Here is an 18,387-nt window from a genome sequence, read left to right on the forward strand (position 1 = left end):
GTGCTATCTTCAATCCTAGCCCATGTTCCGCCTGTGGAGAAGTGCAGGCCGACCTGCCAGCCCCTCATGTCCCATGCGCCCTGGACTCTTAGCGGAATTTGGCCCGAGTTTGACTTCAACTCAGGCGATGGGCAAATGAGTTCCATTAATCTTAGCATTGTTGAAAGTAGTGGAGGATGTTGCCCTGTGTTATGTGCTCTTAGGAATTGCCCAGTAATCTGTTATCCGTTGAATCCGACTACGTATTCGTCAGGAGGTAGTGGATCTCTGCACGACTCATACTGAATATTTCCGGCTAAGCTACATCCACCATGGTATGCATCATTTGATAGCATACTTCGGCTGCGTCAGGATCTGTCGGGCGTGGAGAGTTAGTAGGTACCGAAATCACTCGTAGGCAGCAAGGGATGTTTCTCCGATGTTGTGCCCATCCCTCAAACTTGTCGAGTCAATGTAATCATTCTTTCGACCTTTTCCCCACGCTTGCCTCAGACCCTACACACAGGGGCACTGCCAATCAATAGGTAATTTGAGATGACTGTAGTAGTTAAGACTGTGGGCCGACATTGTCCAAAATATGATGTTTTGTGACGGTGTGGCTGGCACTACTCTCGATCATTGCAACGACCTGGGGATTCTTTAGCCAGCCACCTCGTGTCTAATAGTGTTGTTTTCCCTTTGTTCAAGAACCTGAACGTTGAAGTCGGCGTTCAGGCATTTGTAGGGCTCCTAAGAACTTCACCTGCCGGGCTGATTTGAAACCAACCTTTCCCACATGGGAAAAATCACGCCATTTCCAACAGCGCCCTCCTTGATCACCGGGCAAAAATCCACGAATTTCTGCTCGAGGGCTAAAATCAAGGTTTGTAAGTCCAAGCTAGGCAGATCGCCCATGGATCCTTGGACCAGGCGGTCGGGACCCGGAGACGCCTTCCAATCTGATGTCTAGGATGGATGCTTCTAGCTCACCGATCCAACGCCACAAGACGGACTCATGCAAGTGGTGCAGAGTAAAGTTCAGCCCGTTACGGCTTTTGTTCTGAAGGTGACAGAAATGGGGCGATTGCCACTTAATGTCCCTGTAACCTCTCTGCCGTTCTGCCGCTGTCTCAACTTGGACAGACCCGAAGAAATGTCGGTTTGCTATTTGCTACTTTTGCCTGAGCGCAAAAGTGCAGGTCTGACTGACCCCGGCCACGCTGCCCAATGGCATGTAAGACTGCGTGTCGGTTTCTGTCGCTGGGATTATGAGGCCTCTTCACTGACTTGAAAACGAAGTCCGATCCGTTCGGACAAGTTGGCTGCTATTGTAATACGGTGATACCAACCGTCGAGAATCAAGGGCCCTAGACACGCTTAAGACCAAGTCCCTCGTCGCAGCCCAATCGTGTCTCCGACTAGGCGAGTTTGCATGAAGCGCAATATGATTTATGAGTGAAGCCACGATTAAGATACTGTTGGTTGGGGGTAAACTGCGATTCATCTCTTACCGGTGAAGTTAACAGGATGGCCCAAAACGGTGATTTGCCCAGTTGTTTCTGTTACTGGTCCTCTCAGAAATTGACTTTCGCGTCTCGTTTCTTTTTCTTGTGTTTGATCTCGATGTTAGCTTCAGCTTGACAGGCAAATCAAGATTCAATATTCCTGGGAGAACTACCGAGCCGTGTTATCGACGAAGCTCGTAATCCCTTTCGGAAGACAGACTCAGCTCGCCGTAGGGCTGCGATCACACGACTCAAGCTTTGGCTAAAGCTGTCTCTCGAGATGGGATAAAGCATCAACAAATTTGCGAGGAGCAATGCCAAATATCGCGGTAATGGGTGCATCGAAGATGTCTGTAATACATGACAGCATTCCAACTCTTGGCCATGATGAACAAGTTCTTCTTCCTTGCATTTCACTTGAGTAACATGACTTCCTCCGGTACACAACCTGCATCGGCAGCAAAGGCGGTGGATCGTCACGGTGTGGCAGATATAGTGTTTGTAAGTCAACTTCACACTTTGCGCACCTTACAACCTTTAGGGATCCTTAAGCTCACTGATTCACCCCATGAAGCATCCATTCCCCAGGCTTCCTGTCAAGCTTCGAATGATGATATGGCGTTTGAGCCTACCGACCACTCGAACCGTTTCCATTCGATGCGACACAGCCCACTCAACCTGGGGAACATCTCCAGCAAAAGTACCGGCCATCCTGCACGCTTGCCGCGAATCGAGACAAGAGGCCATACGATTCTATGGTAACTTGAAATTCGGAATAGCTGGCGTACCAAAGGTTTACTTCAACCCCGAAGTCGACGTCTTACACTTTGGTCCACTGAAAGATTTCATGGCGGCATCCGCGCAGTACTTTACGGCCATGTCTTTGTGCGATCAATCAGATCTGATGAACGTCCGCTACTTGGCCATCGATGATTCCGTTCTTGGAAACGGACTCGAAAGGGGCTCCGTCTCTGAACTAGTTACGCGTACCATTCGTCAACTACCACGGCGTATGCCGGGGCTGAAGGGAATTGTGTTCGTGCGCAGCAAAGCGGTGTCCGTGTTTCAAGAGACCGAAGATTATTGCAGAGACCTTCAAGCGTTAATTGGAGCTGCCGTACGGGAAGTTGCCGAAGAATTTCCGGAATGGGACGTTCCTTCGTGGTGTACGGCCACGACATGTACGGATGGAGACCGGTAATAGGAATAGCTCAGCTGGAGGTGTTCAAATGCTACGATAGAAATTCACTAGAAACTTCAATCTCAGCCGCGAGATTTGCCCCGACTGGAGGAAACACTAGAATCATTCCGGAATCTCACAAGGTAGTCCGCCTGTGCGTAAGCAGCTGGATCTCAACCCATGTCTGAATCCCAGGGTAGAGCGAAGGCTGAAGTAGCCCCAGATCCCCAGCAACATGACGCAAGACAAACTTGAAGTCGGAATCATCCTGATTCAGTGAGACTCGCCACCTGATATAACAAAGCCAAGCCTACTATCGCTAGGTGTCAAGGCGCGTTGTATAGGACTGAGCAAGGGCCGCGGAACAAATGATAAGCACGGATAGAAACACGAGTAGGTTAGGGAGCTCACCGAGATGCGCGCCACGAAGATCATTCTTCTCCCACCGGTTGCCAATCGAAGCACTCTAACACCCAAGAGTACCCTAGCAAGGGTCTCGTGGACGCCCTGTCGGGCGGGTATGAATTCTCCCCAACTGGCCGTGCCCAAGGGCACCTCAGGAGCATGGGATGGCTGGCTGCCCTTGCAAGCCACTTACAGGGTCTCAGACCAGCATCGCCCGACGGATTGACCGTAAGTTCTGACACTTGTTCACCGGTTTGGTCTAAACTCTCATCCTCCATTGGCATTCGCTGGAAGAGGAATGTTGCTGATTTGCAATCTTCAACATTGCTCGAGAGCTGAAAAGTGCCCGTTCGCGAGTTGACTCGCGAGAACATTACAATGAGCTGCCATCTTTCATGAGGGAGATCTTCAGTTTAGAGCCAAGAAATGGATAAATGAAGCCCAAAGTACACGGTATTTCAGTGAATGCAAATGCCATTCCCCCAAAGAGCTCACCAATTCGATCTGAACTTCGGAACAGCCGTCATTTCCTTTATTACGAAAAACCCGAAACATGAACAACACTCAACGTCAGTACCGAAGACTGACCGAAGATGAAGAGAATGCGCTCAGTCGCTTATACCCTACAGTCAGACAGGAGCTTCGCGAACGCCCAGGGGTGTACATGTTTCAAGATGGGCAAAATATCGTCATTGAACTGGAAGAGGACATTGCGATACCGCAGCAAACTTTCATCAGAATAGTTGCCGAGTACAAAAGATTAAAGACAACCCACCACAGCGGCAGCCGTCGGCCAAGACGGTCGAATTCTCAGTCGTCTCCCCTCAGTTCGCAAAACGACGCATCATGAGCGACGGTTCAAGGAATGATGTAATATGATAGACGATAGGAGTCTTGCGAGAGGAATCAGACCCAAGCCTCGTCTTTCTTGCTCGGCCGACAATGGATTTGAGCGGTCGGACTATTTTAGGACGCAGGGTTCCTCGTGGGTAGGGGCCATACTTTGCAGCGTAGGACACAGGACGTGGAGCGATTGACAAGATTATTTCCGGTAAACAAAGCCAGTTAACAACATCAATGATTCGGGTATCACAACGACTTCAACTGCCTGCCGTGATATTGTCAAATCACCTTACAATCTTCGCTTGGGCCCACGTGCTTCCAGTCATATGCGTCTAATTTCCGCATCAGGAATGACGGCTCATATGCCGCCTCTCCACCAGTCCATGATCTGGTATCTTCATTCAGACCCAGAGCCCCTCCCGGTAGTTATTCCATGTCAAAAGCCCATAGATTTCGTTAAATACTTCCCAGATCGGCAAGATCTCACCGAGAAAGTCGAGTCATGCAGACCTTTCATTACCGCCCACAGGAACAGACCGACTTTGACGGGACGGAAACGCCATGTGTGATGTGCGTGCTTACGAGGGCTGGATGTGTCATGCATGTGTCTACCTTGCGCTCTCTGCGAAGGGCTGGCCTGGTGGGCGGGTCAAGGTAGCAGCTAGCAGACCTGCCAAATGAGATCAAGAGCTTAGCCTACTATTTTGTGTTTGGTCTTAAGCAGCCGGGACCTGTGAGGTCTAACCTGCAAGTACCCGGAAAAGGGAATTACGAGTAAAGACACCCGAATTGTGAGTCGGAGAATTTCTATAGTAATGGAAATTGTCCGTGAATACCAACAGATTGAAAGAGGTTTCCATTTGGGCTAGGGCGCTGTTGCCCACATGCCGACACGGGACAGTGTGGGCGGAAGACTGCAGCTTGCACTTCCCTCCGCAAGAGGTGGCCCAGTCTCTAGGACTCAATGTCCAAGCGGCAAGGGTACAGCCGTAGTAGATTATCAGGCTTATACCTCAAGTCTCTCCATGGGGTTTGAGTAGCATTGGGATCCGGAAAGCTTTGTTGGGCCTTTAGCTCAACAGATCTATCATCCATGATCATCCCAATTCACTGATCAGCTGCCAGGCCAACGAGACTCAGTACATGAAAGGTCGTAGCCATACTCGATAAAAATGTTTGTTGGCAAGGTATCCTCCATAGAGTTCGTTGAGTGAGCCTCGACCAATGACCAGGTGAAACAAGAGCCCCTTGTGACTTGAGTAGTACTAAGGGATCGATCACCTGGGCAGGGCAGGGCTAAGTACTTGAGTACAACCAAGCTGAAGATCAGGATGCTTGGTTAGGTACCATTTGTGAACAACATAGTGTTGGCCTCTTTAGCCCAAGTGGAAGGCATTGCCACGTTTGCCCATGCAATAGGCCAGGGCGATACGAATGCGTGATGTGCAGGAAGGCCGAATCAGGCTTCCATTGTAGCTCACGCTAGCCTCAGCTGCAGACCGCAGCTTGGATTGAGCCAGCCAGCTACCGGGCTATTAATTTGATCGAGAAAGACATGGATATATCTTACGTTCAGTCGTCAAAGCCTGTACTAATAGGTCACAGCCCTCCAGTCTGCCAGCCTTGAATTGCCAGGTCTATCATGCGGCCAAATCAGTGCAATACCAGCGAACTAGGCAGACGCACTATCTTGTGCTCATTGATCGGTTTTGCATGTCAAAAGTTCAAGAAACAGAGGAGCGCGATCGAGATGGTGGACTCTGGGCTACGGAAGATTTCCACTGTGTGAAGTTTCGGTTGATGTACACGCCCTCGACCACACCTACCTCTTTTCAGGTCATCATTCCAAAGTCATACTCGAATCTGATCATCTAGATACTGCGAGAACTGTATTCAAAGGAAGCAACAATATCACGTTAAAGTTTCTATGTCCGAAAATCCCCAATCACGTAGCTCGTCATCCTTGCGACCACCCGTACTAAGAAGGCCGTCACCGTCCGATACATGATCTTCGTCTCCTAGTACCTTATTTCCAACTGGACAGGACCCTACTGCGGCAGACCGAGCGCTTCCAAGCCAGCTTCAAGAGGGAGCCTCTTCGTAACCACGCGTCCTTGAAGGCTGGTGGACATCTCGAGTTTCTCAAACCCATCGCAAGGTATCAACAAATAGCACTAAGCTCTTTCGTTAGGCCGACCCAACCCCACGACTCCACCTCATCGACTACCTCACGGCGAACGATACGAAGACAAATCGCCCTCATCGTAACTGTTGGAGGGATTAGATGTAGACCGGGCATGAAGACCGCGCGTAGCGCCAACAGGGCCGGCGACCGATATTGCCTATCGCATCATCTTCGACGAAAGGGCAAGCAAGGGACCATGTAAACCTAAACACGTATGAACCGAAAGCTACATATGCGATACCTGCCCCGGCGCAAATATGCCCTCACGGATCGGTCCTTGAGACTTTACCAAAACAAGACATGGATGAAAGGGAACGACAATTAGGGATTTTAGCCCAATACTATCTTGAGTAGGGGAAGATCGATTCGGGGCGTCAAGGCCTTATGAAAAATTCTGATATAAATGATACGCTATAGTCTGTACCTCGTATCAAAGACATAATCTGGATAGCCCAACGCCGAATACTCCAAGGACGCCATCAAACTCAAGCCGAAGCTCCCATGTCCCCAAGTTTACTCGCTACCGTAACTCACAGCCTCTCTGGAAACAACCATGCCGCAGCATATGTACCTGTAATCAAGCGCCGATGAACAGAAAGTGGCCCAAACACGACGTCGTTACCCAAGTCTTTCGACGTAACCATGCTCCTCTACTCTAGAGAACCGAAGCGAATCTCGTGATGGAGTTGGCGACAATGCGCAAGACGAGACCGGCAATACCGATTACAACGAAGATTTGCCCGAGCTCGATCCAGCTCTTCAAGCGGACCTCCGTCTCGAGGAAGCCACCCTTAAGATCCTCGCTCGCGGGAAACCGTCCGGTAGAAAGGTACTCCTCCATGATGGCGTCCTTCTCGTACCACCGCTCGCGAAGCCAGGTGTCAAAGACTTTGGCGTCATCTAGAGGAATATCGGCAAGGCGAAAGCGGCGCCAGTGGAAGTTAACCGACTTTGGGGGGCGACCTTGGAAGTAAGTGCTGGTGAGAGTGAAGAACTGGTCGCCAAACTTGCCGCGGCTGAATGCTGTTAGTGCGTGTCGCATATGATGTCGCAAACGAATGCGGGGAGAAAACGTCACTTACGGAACTCCTTCGTATGCGACTGTGCAGTCGTAAACGTAATCGAGGGAGCCCTTCAGCTCGTTCAAGCAGAAAAAGGTGCCAGTGCTCCGGGGGAGAAGCACGTGTTCAGGATCCTTGAGGTCGTTCTTCTTGGCCCACGCGGCCGATTTCCTGCGACCGTTGGTGGACAAGTTCGTGCCCTCGGGGAAGAGCAGGAGCCACATGGGATCGAGGTACTTGTTCCCGTTGGCGCCAACATGTTGCTTCTTCAGCTTCTGAAGTCTATGCGCAAGTCGTGGCTGATCGGTCGACATCTTGCGCGACATGAAAATGAAGCCGTAGAACATCATGCCAGCGCCGACGCCAGGAATGTACTTGAGCGACTCCTTGAGAATGATGTAGATGTGACCGTGCATGCTCGGAGAGTTTGCGTAGGCCACCCACCATAGGTAGAGCCAGTCGGTGTAGATCTGCTCAGCACCGTTAGTATCCCCGTCTTCGATATTGCATATGTCGCATAGTCCAGGTGTATCATACCTGATGGTTTGCGATGAGCACCACACGCTCTGGGAAGTTGAACTGGACCCTTCCGTCCGCCGTCTTTTGGATCTGCCCGTTCATCGACGCATCGCCGCTTATCCTGATGGTAGTGCTGCTCCAAATGTGCGTCATGGCAGTGATAGTCAGGCCAAAAGACTGCTTCGTGAGAGCCATGTAGGAGTAGAACATGTCGCGATTCGCCCAGTATAGTGGAACGCCCAAGAGCTGGGTCGTGATGATGCTGCGTGCGACGCATGTTAGCACAACGCTGTCGCAAAGGTTGACGAAGCATCTTTGAGGAGAACGTACGCAAGACAACAAGCAGCGAAGTAAACGCCAAATGAGAAGCCCCGAAGGACCTGCATTACTAGGCTGTGCTTGACGCGACCAGCCGGATGAGGATCGCTTGGTTTCCTGGCCAGGCCCGCGTTGGGGGCTGGCGCAGGAACCTTAGTATCGCGCTTCGCATCGGTTTTGTGGACGTCGGTCGCCATAATGGCGGTTATGGGATTATTTGTTCGGTCGTAGCCTTGAAGGGGAGATTCGAGAGGCATGAGGATGATGTCGAAAGGATGGAGACCACCCGAAACGTATGGGATATCGGTTCAGGGCTTATTAGGGACGACGACTTCGTTGCGCGGTGGTGAAAAAGTTGGCCGTGACGTCGCGTGCGACCTAGCATGTGAGACGAGCAGCTGGACAGTCGACAGCCAGGGTGATGCCTGGCGCGGCGGGGTCGGAGGGTCGGGGGAGGAGACGGTCGATCAAGATCACCGGGGGCGGGGCAACGGAAGAACGTTCGAGGTTCGTTTGAGTGCAGGATGGTGGAAGAAGTCGAGAGTAGGCGTGTTGATATTCGTCGATGACGGTCAGGTTAGGTGAGCATCGGTGCCTTGTAGGAGTCTAGAGCTGCTATGCCTGCGGCGTCATTGCGGTTGAAGGTGTCAAGCTGTGGTTCGGGCATGCAGAGTTAGGGCAGGGTAAAGATGGTTGGATAATTAGGTCGAACAAGGTAAGGTAAGGTAAGGTAGCGTACGAGGGTATGAGGCGGTAGATGGGCGGTAGAGTGGTGCCTTTGAAGCTATCCGAACACGCTCGCTAAGGCGTCAAAGGAGTATGTACCCTATTCAAAGTGGAGGAGGGCATGAGGTAACGCAACGAACAGCAGGGAAAGAAAGACTCAGAGTTGCGGTAGAAACATGGTCCGGTGTCTTGTCTGGTCTGGTCTGGTGTGTGGTTTGAGTCTGCAGCATCGGCCGAGCGCAGCCAGCTCACGGCCTTGGCCTTGATTTTGGGCCGAATCTGGAGGATGGAGGGGTTCAGGGTACGTACTGCTGTGGTATGTCATCGTCTGACGGTGTGCGATGTGCCGGCTGCTTCGGAGAAAGTGCGCCTGCACCTGGAACTGCAACTGTCAGCATGGGAAAGCACCAAAGTGGGAGCTACCTGCCTGCACCTGCCTGCTGCAAGCTGCGACATGTGGAATGGGTCCATGGCGGGGCAAGCACGCACAGCTCACCCTCCGCAATTGGCTGCATTTGGGGTACGCACGTGCCATGTACTGATGACATGGATCATCTCCCACGCCGAAGTCCGTCCCTCCGTTCCGTCTCCATTTATTCTCATTGCTTGTCTCCAAGATCGGCGTCAACCGAGCCAATCCCGCCGTCGCTATTCCCCATCTGACACACCTGCTCACCTGATCCTCACCGAGGGCTGCTACCAAGGTGAGTGCGATGAGGCAAGACATCCAAGGTCTGCTCTCGTCCACGACAGAAGCAGATCGGAACACCAACCAAAAGTTCTTTCGCGTTGCTTTTTCACATGTGAAACCAGAACATCAAACGGAGAATTGTTTCCTCTGAACAATTCAATGCCTTTGCACTAGTGCGAACCTTCATGTTCCATGGGAAAAAGATGAGATCAACTCAATTGAATCATGCATGAGGCTACCCGTGGCTGCCAAAGCTCTCCATGCACACCAAGCGAGAGCAGAAAAAAGATTTCTGCTTGTGAGCAACGCTCAGAGCTGGACGACCAACTTCTTAGCAGATACGCCCTGCTTCAACACATCCAGCCCGGCTTGGATCGACTCGAGCCCTTTGCCAACGACTTCCGCGTCCGGCTTCGGCTTCAGCTGGCCGTTCCTAAGAGCACCCGGAACAAAATCTCTCCAGACGGGATTCTGCACTTCCTCTGGATCTTGTGTTATCTGATAGGCAGTCACTGCTAAAAGATCAGCATTCGTTCACCATGGCATTCGGAGCCCGCTTACTCATGCTAATCTCCACGTTCTTCCCATAGTCGCTCTCCGCTGGTAACACAACACAGACCTTTCGCGGTCCAATTTGGTCCAGAATGGCACCAATGGGCTTCAGCGACTCCGGGCCCGAGATCGCATCATACACACCGACAAGATCCGCCCCAGACAACGCCTTGAGCGCGTCGTATACGAGGGTATCGGAGTGATAATCCAGAACCACCTCAGCTCCCAGGTCCAACACCTTATCAAAGTTGCGCTGTGAAGCTGTGGTAACGACTCTGAGCCCTGATACGACGGCCAGCTGCACCGCGGTGCCTCCTACAGAAGATGCGCCACCCCATATGAGGATCGTCTTGCCCGTTCGGCTCGGGTTGAGGGATGGCAAGGGTAGGTTGAGATGCTGCTTCATGTAGAGGCCTACCGCGGCTGTTGCGATTGCAAGAGGTAGGACCGAGGCGCTTTCGAAGCTCATATCATCTGGGATTGGGGAAACGAGGTTTGCGTCTGCCTTGCTGTAGAGCTGAAAGGTTCCAAACTCATGGTTCTGCTTGCCCAGCCCGGTGCAGTATCTGCGCATGGTGTCAGTTAAACTTGACAGGCAACTGACTAAAAGATCTAGGTAGGTAGGTAAATCTAGCTAGCGGCCACGCATTCTTAGACGAGTGACAGGGACGTACCCTATGACCCGTTGCCCTCTTTTGAGATGTGTCACGCCGTCGCCGACCTCTTCGACGAGGCCTGCTGCATCTGCCCCGAGAACGGTAGGGTACTTCTGTACAATGATGCCCAGATCCCTGGGCCACGTCAGTCGCAATTGTCCCAGCTTGTATACCACGGAGTACCTACTGAATCTTCCATTCTGCAGGATTCTCTTGGAGTGTTAGAAAGGGAACCTCAATAGCGTTAGATTTAAATGAGAAATATTGCTCACCAGAGCTGTCACGACGTTTTTGATGACTACCTCGCCTGGCCCGGCAGTCGGGAATGGAGCATCGTGGACCTTGAATGGGTAGGTTTGTGAACATGCAAGCCAGGCAGCCTTGTTCCTCGACATCCTGACTTGGGCAACAGCGGTGAGATGTACGTTTCCTGTGCAGGATCTTGACTGTCGGCTGCAATATGGCAAACTTTTGAACATTGAACTTCTTCTTCGGACAGATGGTCTGGAAGGTGATGATACCAGGACTGATATATCTACTATCTCCATTCAGAGTCTTTCCAGAGTCAACATCAGATGACTTGTATTATAAATCCAGCCCCGGCCTTATCGGATCCTATTTTGACCGTTTAGAATTGCGACATCAGTCGAACGTAAACCAAAATGGCGGGGCCGAAAGGCGGATAGTGGAGGGCCGGGCACTGAGGGGGTGCTCCGAAACTTTCTCTGAACGGAAGGGTGCGAATGGAGGCGAATATTGCCAAATTGAGAAACATGAAAATGTTGTTGGTACTACTCAAATATCCCTCCAATTGTTTCTACGAATCTCCTTGATAAATAAGATATAAGTTACGCCGCGAGAACGAACAGAAGTCATTATCTATAAACACTTCGGTTGCAGACTCTACCCGAACTCCTTAAAATCAGATACACACACTGATCGTGAACAAAGACATAACCTCTTGACAACCTCTTGTCAGGCACTAGTTCTTAGCCACCTTGATCAACAAAGATCCAACACCACTGCCACCACCCCACTGCCGATGCGCAGTCTGAATATCCTCCATGTCCCAAACACACTTGATCGGCACCGTAATCGTCCCTGTCCTCAACATATCCAACAACGCCGTGACATTAGGCACATACGTTGCAGAGTCCCTGTTCAACGCATAGAAAGTCGTGCTCCTCTTCGTCAACAAGTTCAAATTCCTGGCAAAAAGCTTCAACAGCGCACCCGTCGGGTTTCGTGGAGGCGCGCCCTCGTTCAACGAAGCCTTGTTATTCCCGAACCCGACGAGCGTGCCGTCCTCGGCGAGGATGGAGTAGCTCTCATCGAAGCTCTCGAAGCCAAGCGGGTCAAACACGGCGTGCGCACCGCCCAGGGCCTTCATCTCCTTCATCCAGTTCTTGTCGCTGTAGACAAAGGGGATCCCGCCCTCGCGCCGAACGTCAATATGGTTCCGCTGGCTCGCGGTGCCGTATACCGTCGCGCCCTGCAGTTGCGCAAGCTTCATGAGCGCGAACCCCACGGCGCCGCTCATCCCGTGCACGAATACCCGCTGGCCCTTGGACACCCTCGCCGAGTGCATCACCATACCGTACGCGGTATTCCAGTCGCAGATGAGCGCCGTCGCCTGGCGGTGATCCACGCCGTCGGGCACGCGGATGCAGTACTTCTCGGGTTGGTTGACCAGCTCCGCTTCGGAGTCGTACTTGGTCAGGACGGCGACGACGTCGCCGATTTGGAAGTTCTTGGAGCCCTCGCCGAGGGCGCGGACGGTGCCGACGAGGCAGTAGCCTGGTGTGAGGGGCGCTTTCTTCATGAAGGGGTAAATGCCCTTGCGCATGTTGACGTCTGCGCCGGAGAAGCCAGAGTATTCTGTGGCGATTTGGATTTCGCCGGGGGGCGGTGGGGGGCAGACATCTGTGACGACTTTGATCACGTCGACGTCGCCGTACTGGGAGATGATGACTTTCCGGATGCTCGTCATTGTGGCGGTTGGAGGAAAGATGGTGGTGAAGATTTGACGAGACTGGAGTATAACAAGTTGAAGAGATACACGTCTGAGTCTCGGAGCCCAAGGGAAAAGAGAACACCGGGAGACCTTTTAAAACATGCAAAAAATATCCCGAGATTACTTTACTTATGGGCTTGCTATTGCTCAGTTCCCATGCACTGAGGTAGATGCCGGGGTACAGACTCTCATCTCATTTTTTGCGATGCTCAACGGAGACGATGAGGTGCCGGTAGGCTTCAGCACCAACCGAACAGCGGTAGTCAGCGGGTGTCCGTCGGCACACGGAGCGGTCCGCATGATTTGTCTTACACCCGCATACGCACTGCCGGTGTAGATCTCGATCCTTCGCCGATACCCCAAGGAGATGGTCAGCTCGAATGATAATCCTCCTTCACCTCTAACAGCTGCCGCATCATCATTACTTTCATGACCAGCTTGGCTCTCCCTGGGTTAGTATCTGAAGCCCCAACTGTCCCCTAACCCACTTACATGCAGCTGCGTACAGTGACCAAGCGACTGGACTGAAGTGGTCCAAGCTCACCAACTAAATAGGGTACATGCTTGCTAAACTCAGCCGGAATTTCATCGACCAGGCCTGCTGGCGAAATGGCATCGCGTCACATTTCGGCTCTCTAGTCACCCTGTGAAGATTGTAGGTTCGATCCCTACGTAGGTCGGTTTCATTTTTGCGATATTTAGAGCCTCACTTTCGACCTCAAGTGAAATGGCAGCCACATGATGGAATGAAGCTCATTGAGTTGTTGGGTATCAATTGAAGTGAGGAGTTTATCCTTTTCCTCCCGTGATCAAAAGGCTGTTCATAGCTAGCCAAACTCAACTTTCAACGGTGGTCAAATGCGTGTGATGAGAGCTGAAGCTCAACGACAATCGTTTCACAATCAGAAATTAGCGTGCATGTTGTCGGAAAGTTCACAAATCCAATCCTTCAATGGAATGCTTTGCATATCAAACAATGTTTTGATCGACTATACCCAGCGAGCAAGGAAAAGCCCCTAGTCTTGCACGTTGAATAGAACCAGAGGCGCCAGGGTCTATGAACGATCTTGGAAGCAATATCCTTGCCTCCCCCTCACGAAGCTACCCCGATTTTAGACTCACGTAGTCGTAAAGCTTTCAGCGAGTGCTCTCCCTCCGCGAGTTTCGGATTGATCGGGATAATTGGTGCGGGGAGAGTTCGGCAGATGCGGTTCGGATGGTATTTATGCTCCGGCAACGCGGGGCCGGAGCTACATCATAAGCACAGCTTCCTCGCTTCTGTCTCCTATTACTCTCACTGCAAATTACAAGATCACGATTGGGCATACTGAAGGCACGATGAGATCTTCTATACTTGATTCAGATTATGTCCAGGTCACCTTTTCGGGATTCCTGTTGGGTCTAACGATAACTAGCGCCGTGATCTACGTCGTCTATCAGAGGTTCCTTCATCCCCTGGCTGCTTATCCGGGCCCATTTTGGGCATCTATCACGGATCTGTGGCAGGTCAACCAGTTCCTGTCTTTGAAGCAGCCTTACAACTTGACCGAGCTTCACGAAAAGTATGGCGAGTTCGTGCGATATGGACCGGATAAGTTGAGCATCACCGCCGAAGAGGTCGTCCCGCTGGTCTATCAAAAGGGTGGCCAGCGGATGCCCAAGACGGAGTACTACGATGCATTCGGCTCCAAGACACCGAACATCTTTGGCATGAGATCCACAGAGGTGCGAAAGTCGGCGCATCTATATGGAAATTGGCGATTGAAATGCTGACGGAACGTAGCTGCATTCCATCAGACGACGTCACATGTCACACAGCTTCTCCATCACCAGCGTGAAGGGCATGGAAGAGTACTTGGATCAAAACATTAAGATACTTCGTGATAAGATCTCACAATTCGCAAAGACCGGAGAGGCTTTTGATCTCAAGAAACTCTTGCACTTCTACACCATTGACGTGCTCGGCGAGCTAGCCTTCAGTCGCTCTTTCGGGGTTCAGGTCTCAGGCGATGAGTCTCGTGTACCGCCCGTCATCCCGCATACGCTTCTAGGCTCGACCCTAGGAGCGTGGCCGGCCATGACACAAACCCTCAAGCAGTGGCTTCCCAAAGTACCAAACACCGGCCTGCAGAGTCTGTTTGCAGGCCGAACCAAGTGCGCTGGGCTGGCGGCTGAGTGCGTTCAGAGGAGATTGACGGAAGTAGAAGAAGACGAGAATAAGGGCAAGGTGCAGAGAAAAGACATTTTGACTAGTCTCATCTTGGCCAGACATCCCGACACCGGAGAGAAGATTGCGAGGGTTGATCTGGAGGCCGAGGCATTCGGAATGATGTAGGTCAAACTCCAAGCACGCGGGAAGTTATACAATCGGCGCATGCTGACTCCATCTCGTAGTATTGCTGGAACACATACGACTAGCGCAACCACGACACTTCTGTTCTGGAATCTACTACACAACCCAGACGCACTCAACAAGTGTGTACAGGAAGTGGACGAAAACCTGACTTCTCTGGACAATGGGAAAGACGCCTACTCAATCACCGAAGTAGAAAGCTCCCTACCATTCCTTAGGACATGTGTCAAGGAGAACTACCGCATTACCCCTGTATTCACGATGCCGCTGGCAAGACGTGTGACGGCTCCTGAAGGAATCATGGTTGCGGGCCGTCACATCAAACAAGGGGTAAGATCAAACTAAAGTGCTTTTGACTTCGCCCTAAGAAAACTTACTCTGCCTTAAGAGCTACTCACAGTGGTGAATTCATGGAGCTAACATTGTGAGTCATAGACATCCGTGGCAGTATGCAATCACGCATTCCATCACAATCCGCAAGTATGGGGCGACGACCACGACATCTTCGACCCGTCAAGGTGGGAGCGACCAGAGACAGCTGCGCGCGCCCGCTATCTGATGCATTTTGGACTGGGCGGTCGTCAGTGTCTTGGCAAAACGCTGGCGCAATCCAACATATACAAGCTGACCAGCACTTTGCTGCGTGAGTTTGACTTTCAACTAGCTGATCCTTTAAATAGGGGACTTGCTGCGAATGGGAGCTTCCACGGGGTCTTGCCGGAGCTGATCAGCGTTGGGGTGAGTGATCTGGCGGGACCTTTGATGGTCACAGTCAGTGCCAGGACTCAGATGTGATTGAAGGGTAACAGATGAGGAAGACCGCTAGCATGCTAGCTCAAACATTAGCAACGTGGACGACATATGTGGGAGTACAACCATGTTGCCAAGTCATCTTTGTTTTCACGTAATTGTCCTTGCCAAAGGAAGCAGCATCATCAAACTGAACCCGAGGTTTCCTCGCAGGAACAGCTCTCCTGCAAGGCCTAGATCATGACTAAACCTATCTGATGCGGATAGAGCTTACGACTAGTTTCATAATTGTTACCTTCAGGCATGCAATTATCATTTCGTTCTTAGCACCGATCTGTTGCTTCGCATGCTATACGATGTTGCTGTAGATTCGATGATCGCAGTATCTGTAGTGCCGCAGTCTTCCATAGCTGAACACAACACGCTAATTGAGTCGCTTCGTCCTAAGAGATTAATTTATAAATTTGTTATTGATATTTACAAGATCTCAAATCTTGCAGTTCAAGGCATAGCCCCCATGATATCTCTGTACCTGTAGCCCAGACCCTTCATATATACCTTGACCAAACGCCGCCCTGGGCCAAGTCCGGGCCAAATCCATTATTCGTTAATACGTCATAGACATTATAGACATGAAAATTACTTCTAATCCATCACTCCATCAAATCTGTGCAGGCCTCATCTTCTCCAGCTCGGTCGGCAAAGTCGGTAAGCTCGAGTGCTTTACGGTGTTCTCCGCATTCCAACCCCGGAACATGGGATGCGAAAGCAATGGTGGCGTCTTCAACCGGATCGTAGGCGGCCGTATCGGACCACCGGACTCCTCTTCCACCGGTAGCGTCACCCGTCTCGTGGGGTACTTCTTGTGAAGGAGCTGCCACGTCCTCTCGACGCGCGCTTCGTGCTCGGTCCAGTCGCCTCGAAGGGACATGAGCAACCCTTCACCTTCCTCCGCGTCGATGCTCGTCTTGGATCTGCTGTGTCCATGCCACGTCTTAGACCGTGTCCTGGCGGGTGGTGAGACGGGCTCGGTGGGTGTGTCTAGATATGGAGAGGCGGCGCCGGGAACGGGTGTGACGGTGACGGATGACCTATTTTGTAGCGACTTGCGGATAATCGTGTCCCTCAACTCCTCCTCGGCTAGCATGATGCGCGACTGCGTGAGTTTCGTTCGCCGCGTGTACTCCTCCCACGTGAGATCCGGATCACGAAGACAGGCATTTTTGTATTCTTCAGCGAATTGCCTCTTGCGGCGGCGACGGGTTATCGTGAAATAGACGATGATGGCGATGATGAAGAGGAACGCGGAGCCGAGGATTGTGGAGACAATTATGAGCGTTTGTTGGCTGGGGCCGCCGCCGGTGGTCGTTCCGGCGGTGAAGTCGGCAGCTACGGGATCGGAGTCGGTCTTTGCGCCGGACCTCGTATTGAGAAGAGGAATGATCATGTTGTGTATAGGTTGTCTACGACGCTGTGGCGTTGTGTTATAGCGAGTGACAGAAATTAATATTCCAGTTATTAGAGCGAACGTGGTGCGTACATGAAAACGACTGTGTGGACGAGCGAGAATAAGTGGGATGAGCGCGCAAATTCTTGACCGCTTCAAAATTTGTGTGCGACGATCGCTCGCGGGGGAACCGGAAGGCTTTGTATATACACGTAGCAAACCACACCTACTACCTCTCCCCTCACAGTAGTAACTAAGGATAGCAAGCCGGGTCAAAAAAGGCGGTATTCTATTTAAAACATGCAGCTTCCCAAGAAGACAATAACCCACGTCGGCAGCCCAGGACGCAGGACGTTGCTAGTCCCATGACTGCGCAGGAACGCCAGGAACACGGCATTCGCTCACCGTATCCCGCAGGAGGAAGAAAAAAGCCTGCAGGTGATTCTTCTGCACGCCATGCCTGCCACCCTTGGCATGAGAAGCGAGGAAAGAAAGTTCGGATACGGGACTCGTCAAGGACTCTCCGACTCAAAGGAGCAAACATGGGCAGAGAGGCAAGCTAGTAAGCATGCCTATCGGGGTGGGATCTCTCTCGCAAGGCCAGGGTGCTGAACGTTCGAAAAGGATGGCTGGACAACTGTCTCTCTGGTGATTCGGCCGTTGGGGCTGTCCACGAACGCCTCGCCAAAGAGTGTCAGGCAACATCCACAACAGACGACAGAAACAGGGGACCTGAGAACCGGAGAGCGCGTGTTTTCCCCCTAGAGAAAGCCATACAAACCAACAAACCAGCCCAAGCGAGGAGGGGCCTTAGGGCTGCCAGGGGTTTTGACTGGCTACGTGTGCGCTATAATTGGCCCCGGACCTGGCCTTGTCGGGTCGCCAACACGAGGTCAGGCACAGTAGCGCGGCATTGGCGGAACGGGGCTCAAAAAGCAAAATCCCGGACGAGTGCCGGGGGTTGCCCGTGTGGCTGATCAGTGATAGGAGAAAGGGACTCAAAGAGGAGAGTTGGGGAGGGAGCGGGATGCGCAACCCACCAACCCGCGGCCTATCAGAGTCTCAGGAACTCCCGGTGGCTGGCCAGCGAACGAGCCGCGCAAGACAGGGATCGGATGGTTTTGTTCGTTTCTTCTCTTCTTCTCTGCCGCTATCTGGAGTGAACTGCTCCCATGCCGGGGGTGCGGCAGCCTGCACTGCCCA

The 18,387-nt window shown here is 51.9% G+C and overlaps 5 protein-coding genes and 1 non-coding gene across 6 annotated transcripts; 2 read left to right on the plus strand and 4 right to left on the minus strand.

The window, feature by feature from the left end:
• Positions 1-6,752: 6,752 nt before the first annotated feature.
• N0V96_009939 (uncharacterized protein) lies at positions 6,753-8,192 on the minus strand (the record flags this gene model as incomplete). The annotated part of the gene is made up of 4 exons (XM_053197365.1): positions 6,753-7,113; positions 7,180-7,628; positions 7,696-7,939; positions 8,008-8,192. The coding sequence occupies 4 exons, from the start codon at positions 8,190-8,192 to the stop codon at positions 6,753-6,755; spliced, it is 1,239 nt and encodes a 412-aa protein (XP_053045243.1).
• Positions 8,193-9,721: 1,529 nt separating this feature from the next.
• N0V96_009940 (uncharacterized protein) lies at positions 9,722-10,538 on the minus strand (the record flags this gene model as incomplete). Its single annotated transcript, XM_065758790.1, has 2 exons — positions 9,722-9,910; positions 9,951-10,538. 2 exons carry the CDS (start codon positions 10,536-10,538, stop codon positions 9,722-9,724), a joined length of 777 nt encoding a protein of 258 aa, XP_065612557.1.
• A 1,064-nt stretch (positions 10,539-11,602) lies between these two features.
• On the minus strand, positions 11,603-12,610 carry N0V96_009941 (uncharacterized protein; the record flags this gene model as incomplete). The annotated part of the gene is made up of 1 exon (XM_065758791.1): positions 11,603-12,610. The coding sequence occupies one exon, from the start codon at positions 12,608-12,610 to the stop codon at positions 11,603-11,605; it is 1,008 nt and encodes a 335-aa protein (XP_065612558.1).
• A 619-nt stretch (positions 12,611-13,229) lies between these two features.
• N0V96_009942 lies at positions 13,230-13,314 on the plus strand. Its single transcript has one exon. It is a non-coding gene; the product is annotated as a tRNA-Arg (tRNA).
• Positions 13,315-13,972: 658 nt separating this feature from the next.
• N0V96_009943 (uncharacterized protein) lies at positions 13,973-14,969 on the plus strand (the record flags this gene model as incomplete). The annotated part of the gene is made up of 2 exons (XM_065758792.1): positions 13,973-14,367; positions 14,468-14,969. 2 exons carry the CDS (start codon positions 13,973-13,975, stop codon positions 14,967-14,969), a joined length of 897 nt encoding a protein of 298 aa, XP_065612559.1.
• Positions 14,970-16,398: 1,429 nt separating this feature from the next.
• On the minus strand, positions 16,399-17,184 carry N0V96_009944 (uncharacterized protein; the record flags this gene model as incomplete). The annotated part of the gene is made up of 1 exon (XM_053197361.1): positions 16,399-17,184. The coding sequence occupies one exon, from the start codon at positions 17,182-17,184 to the stop codon at positions 16,399-16,401; it is 786 nt and encodes a 261-aa protein (XP_053045239.1).
• Between the last annotated feature and the right edge of the window lie 1,203 nt (positions 17,185-18,387).

Source organism: Colletotrichum fioriniae, assembly GCF_027942845.1.
Source record: "Colletotrichum fioriniae strain IMI 355084 chromosome Unknown scaffold_13, whole genome shotgun sequence".
NCBI classification, from domain to species: domain Eukaryota; kingdom Fungi; phylum Ascomycota; class Sordariomycetes; order Glomerellales; family Glomerellaceae; genus Colletotrichum; species Colletotrichum fioriniae.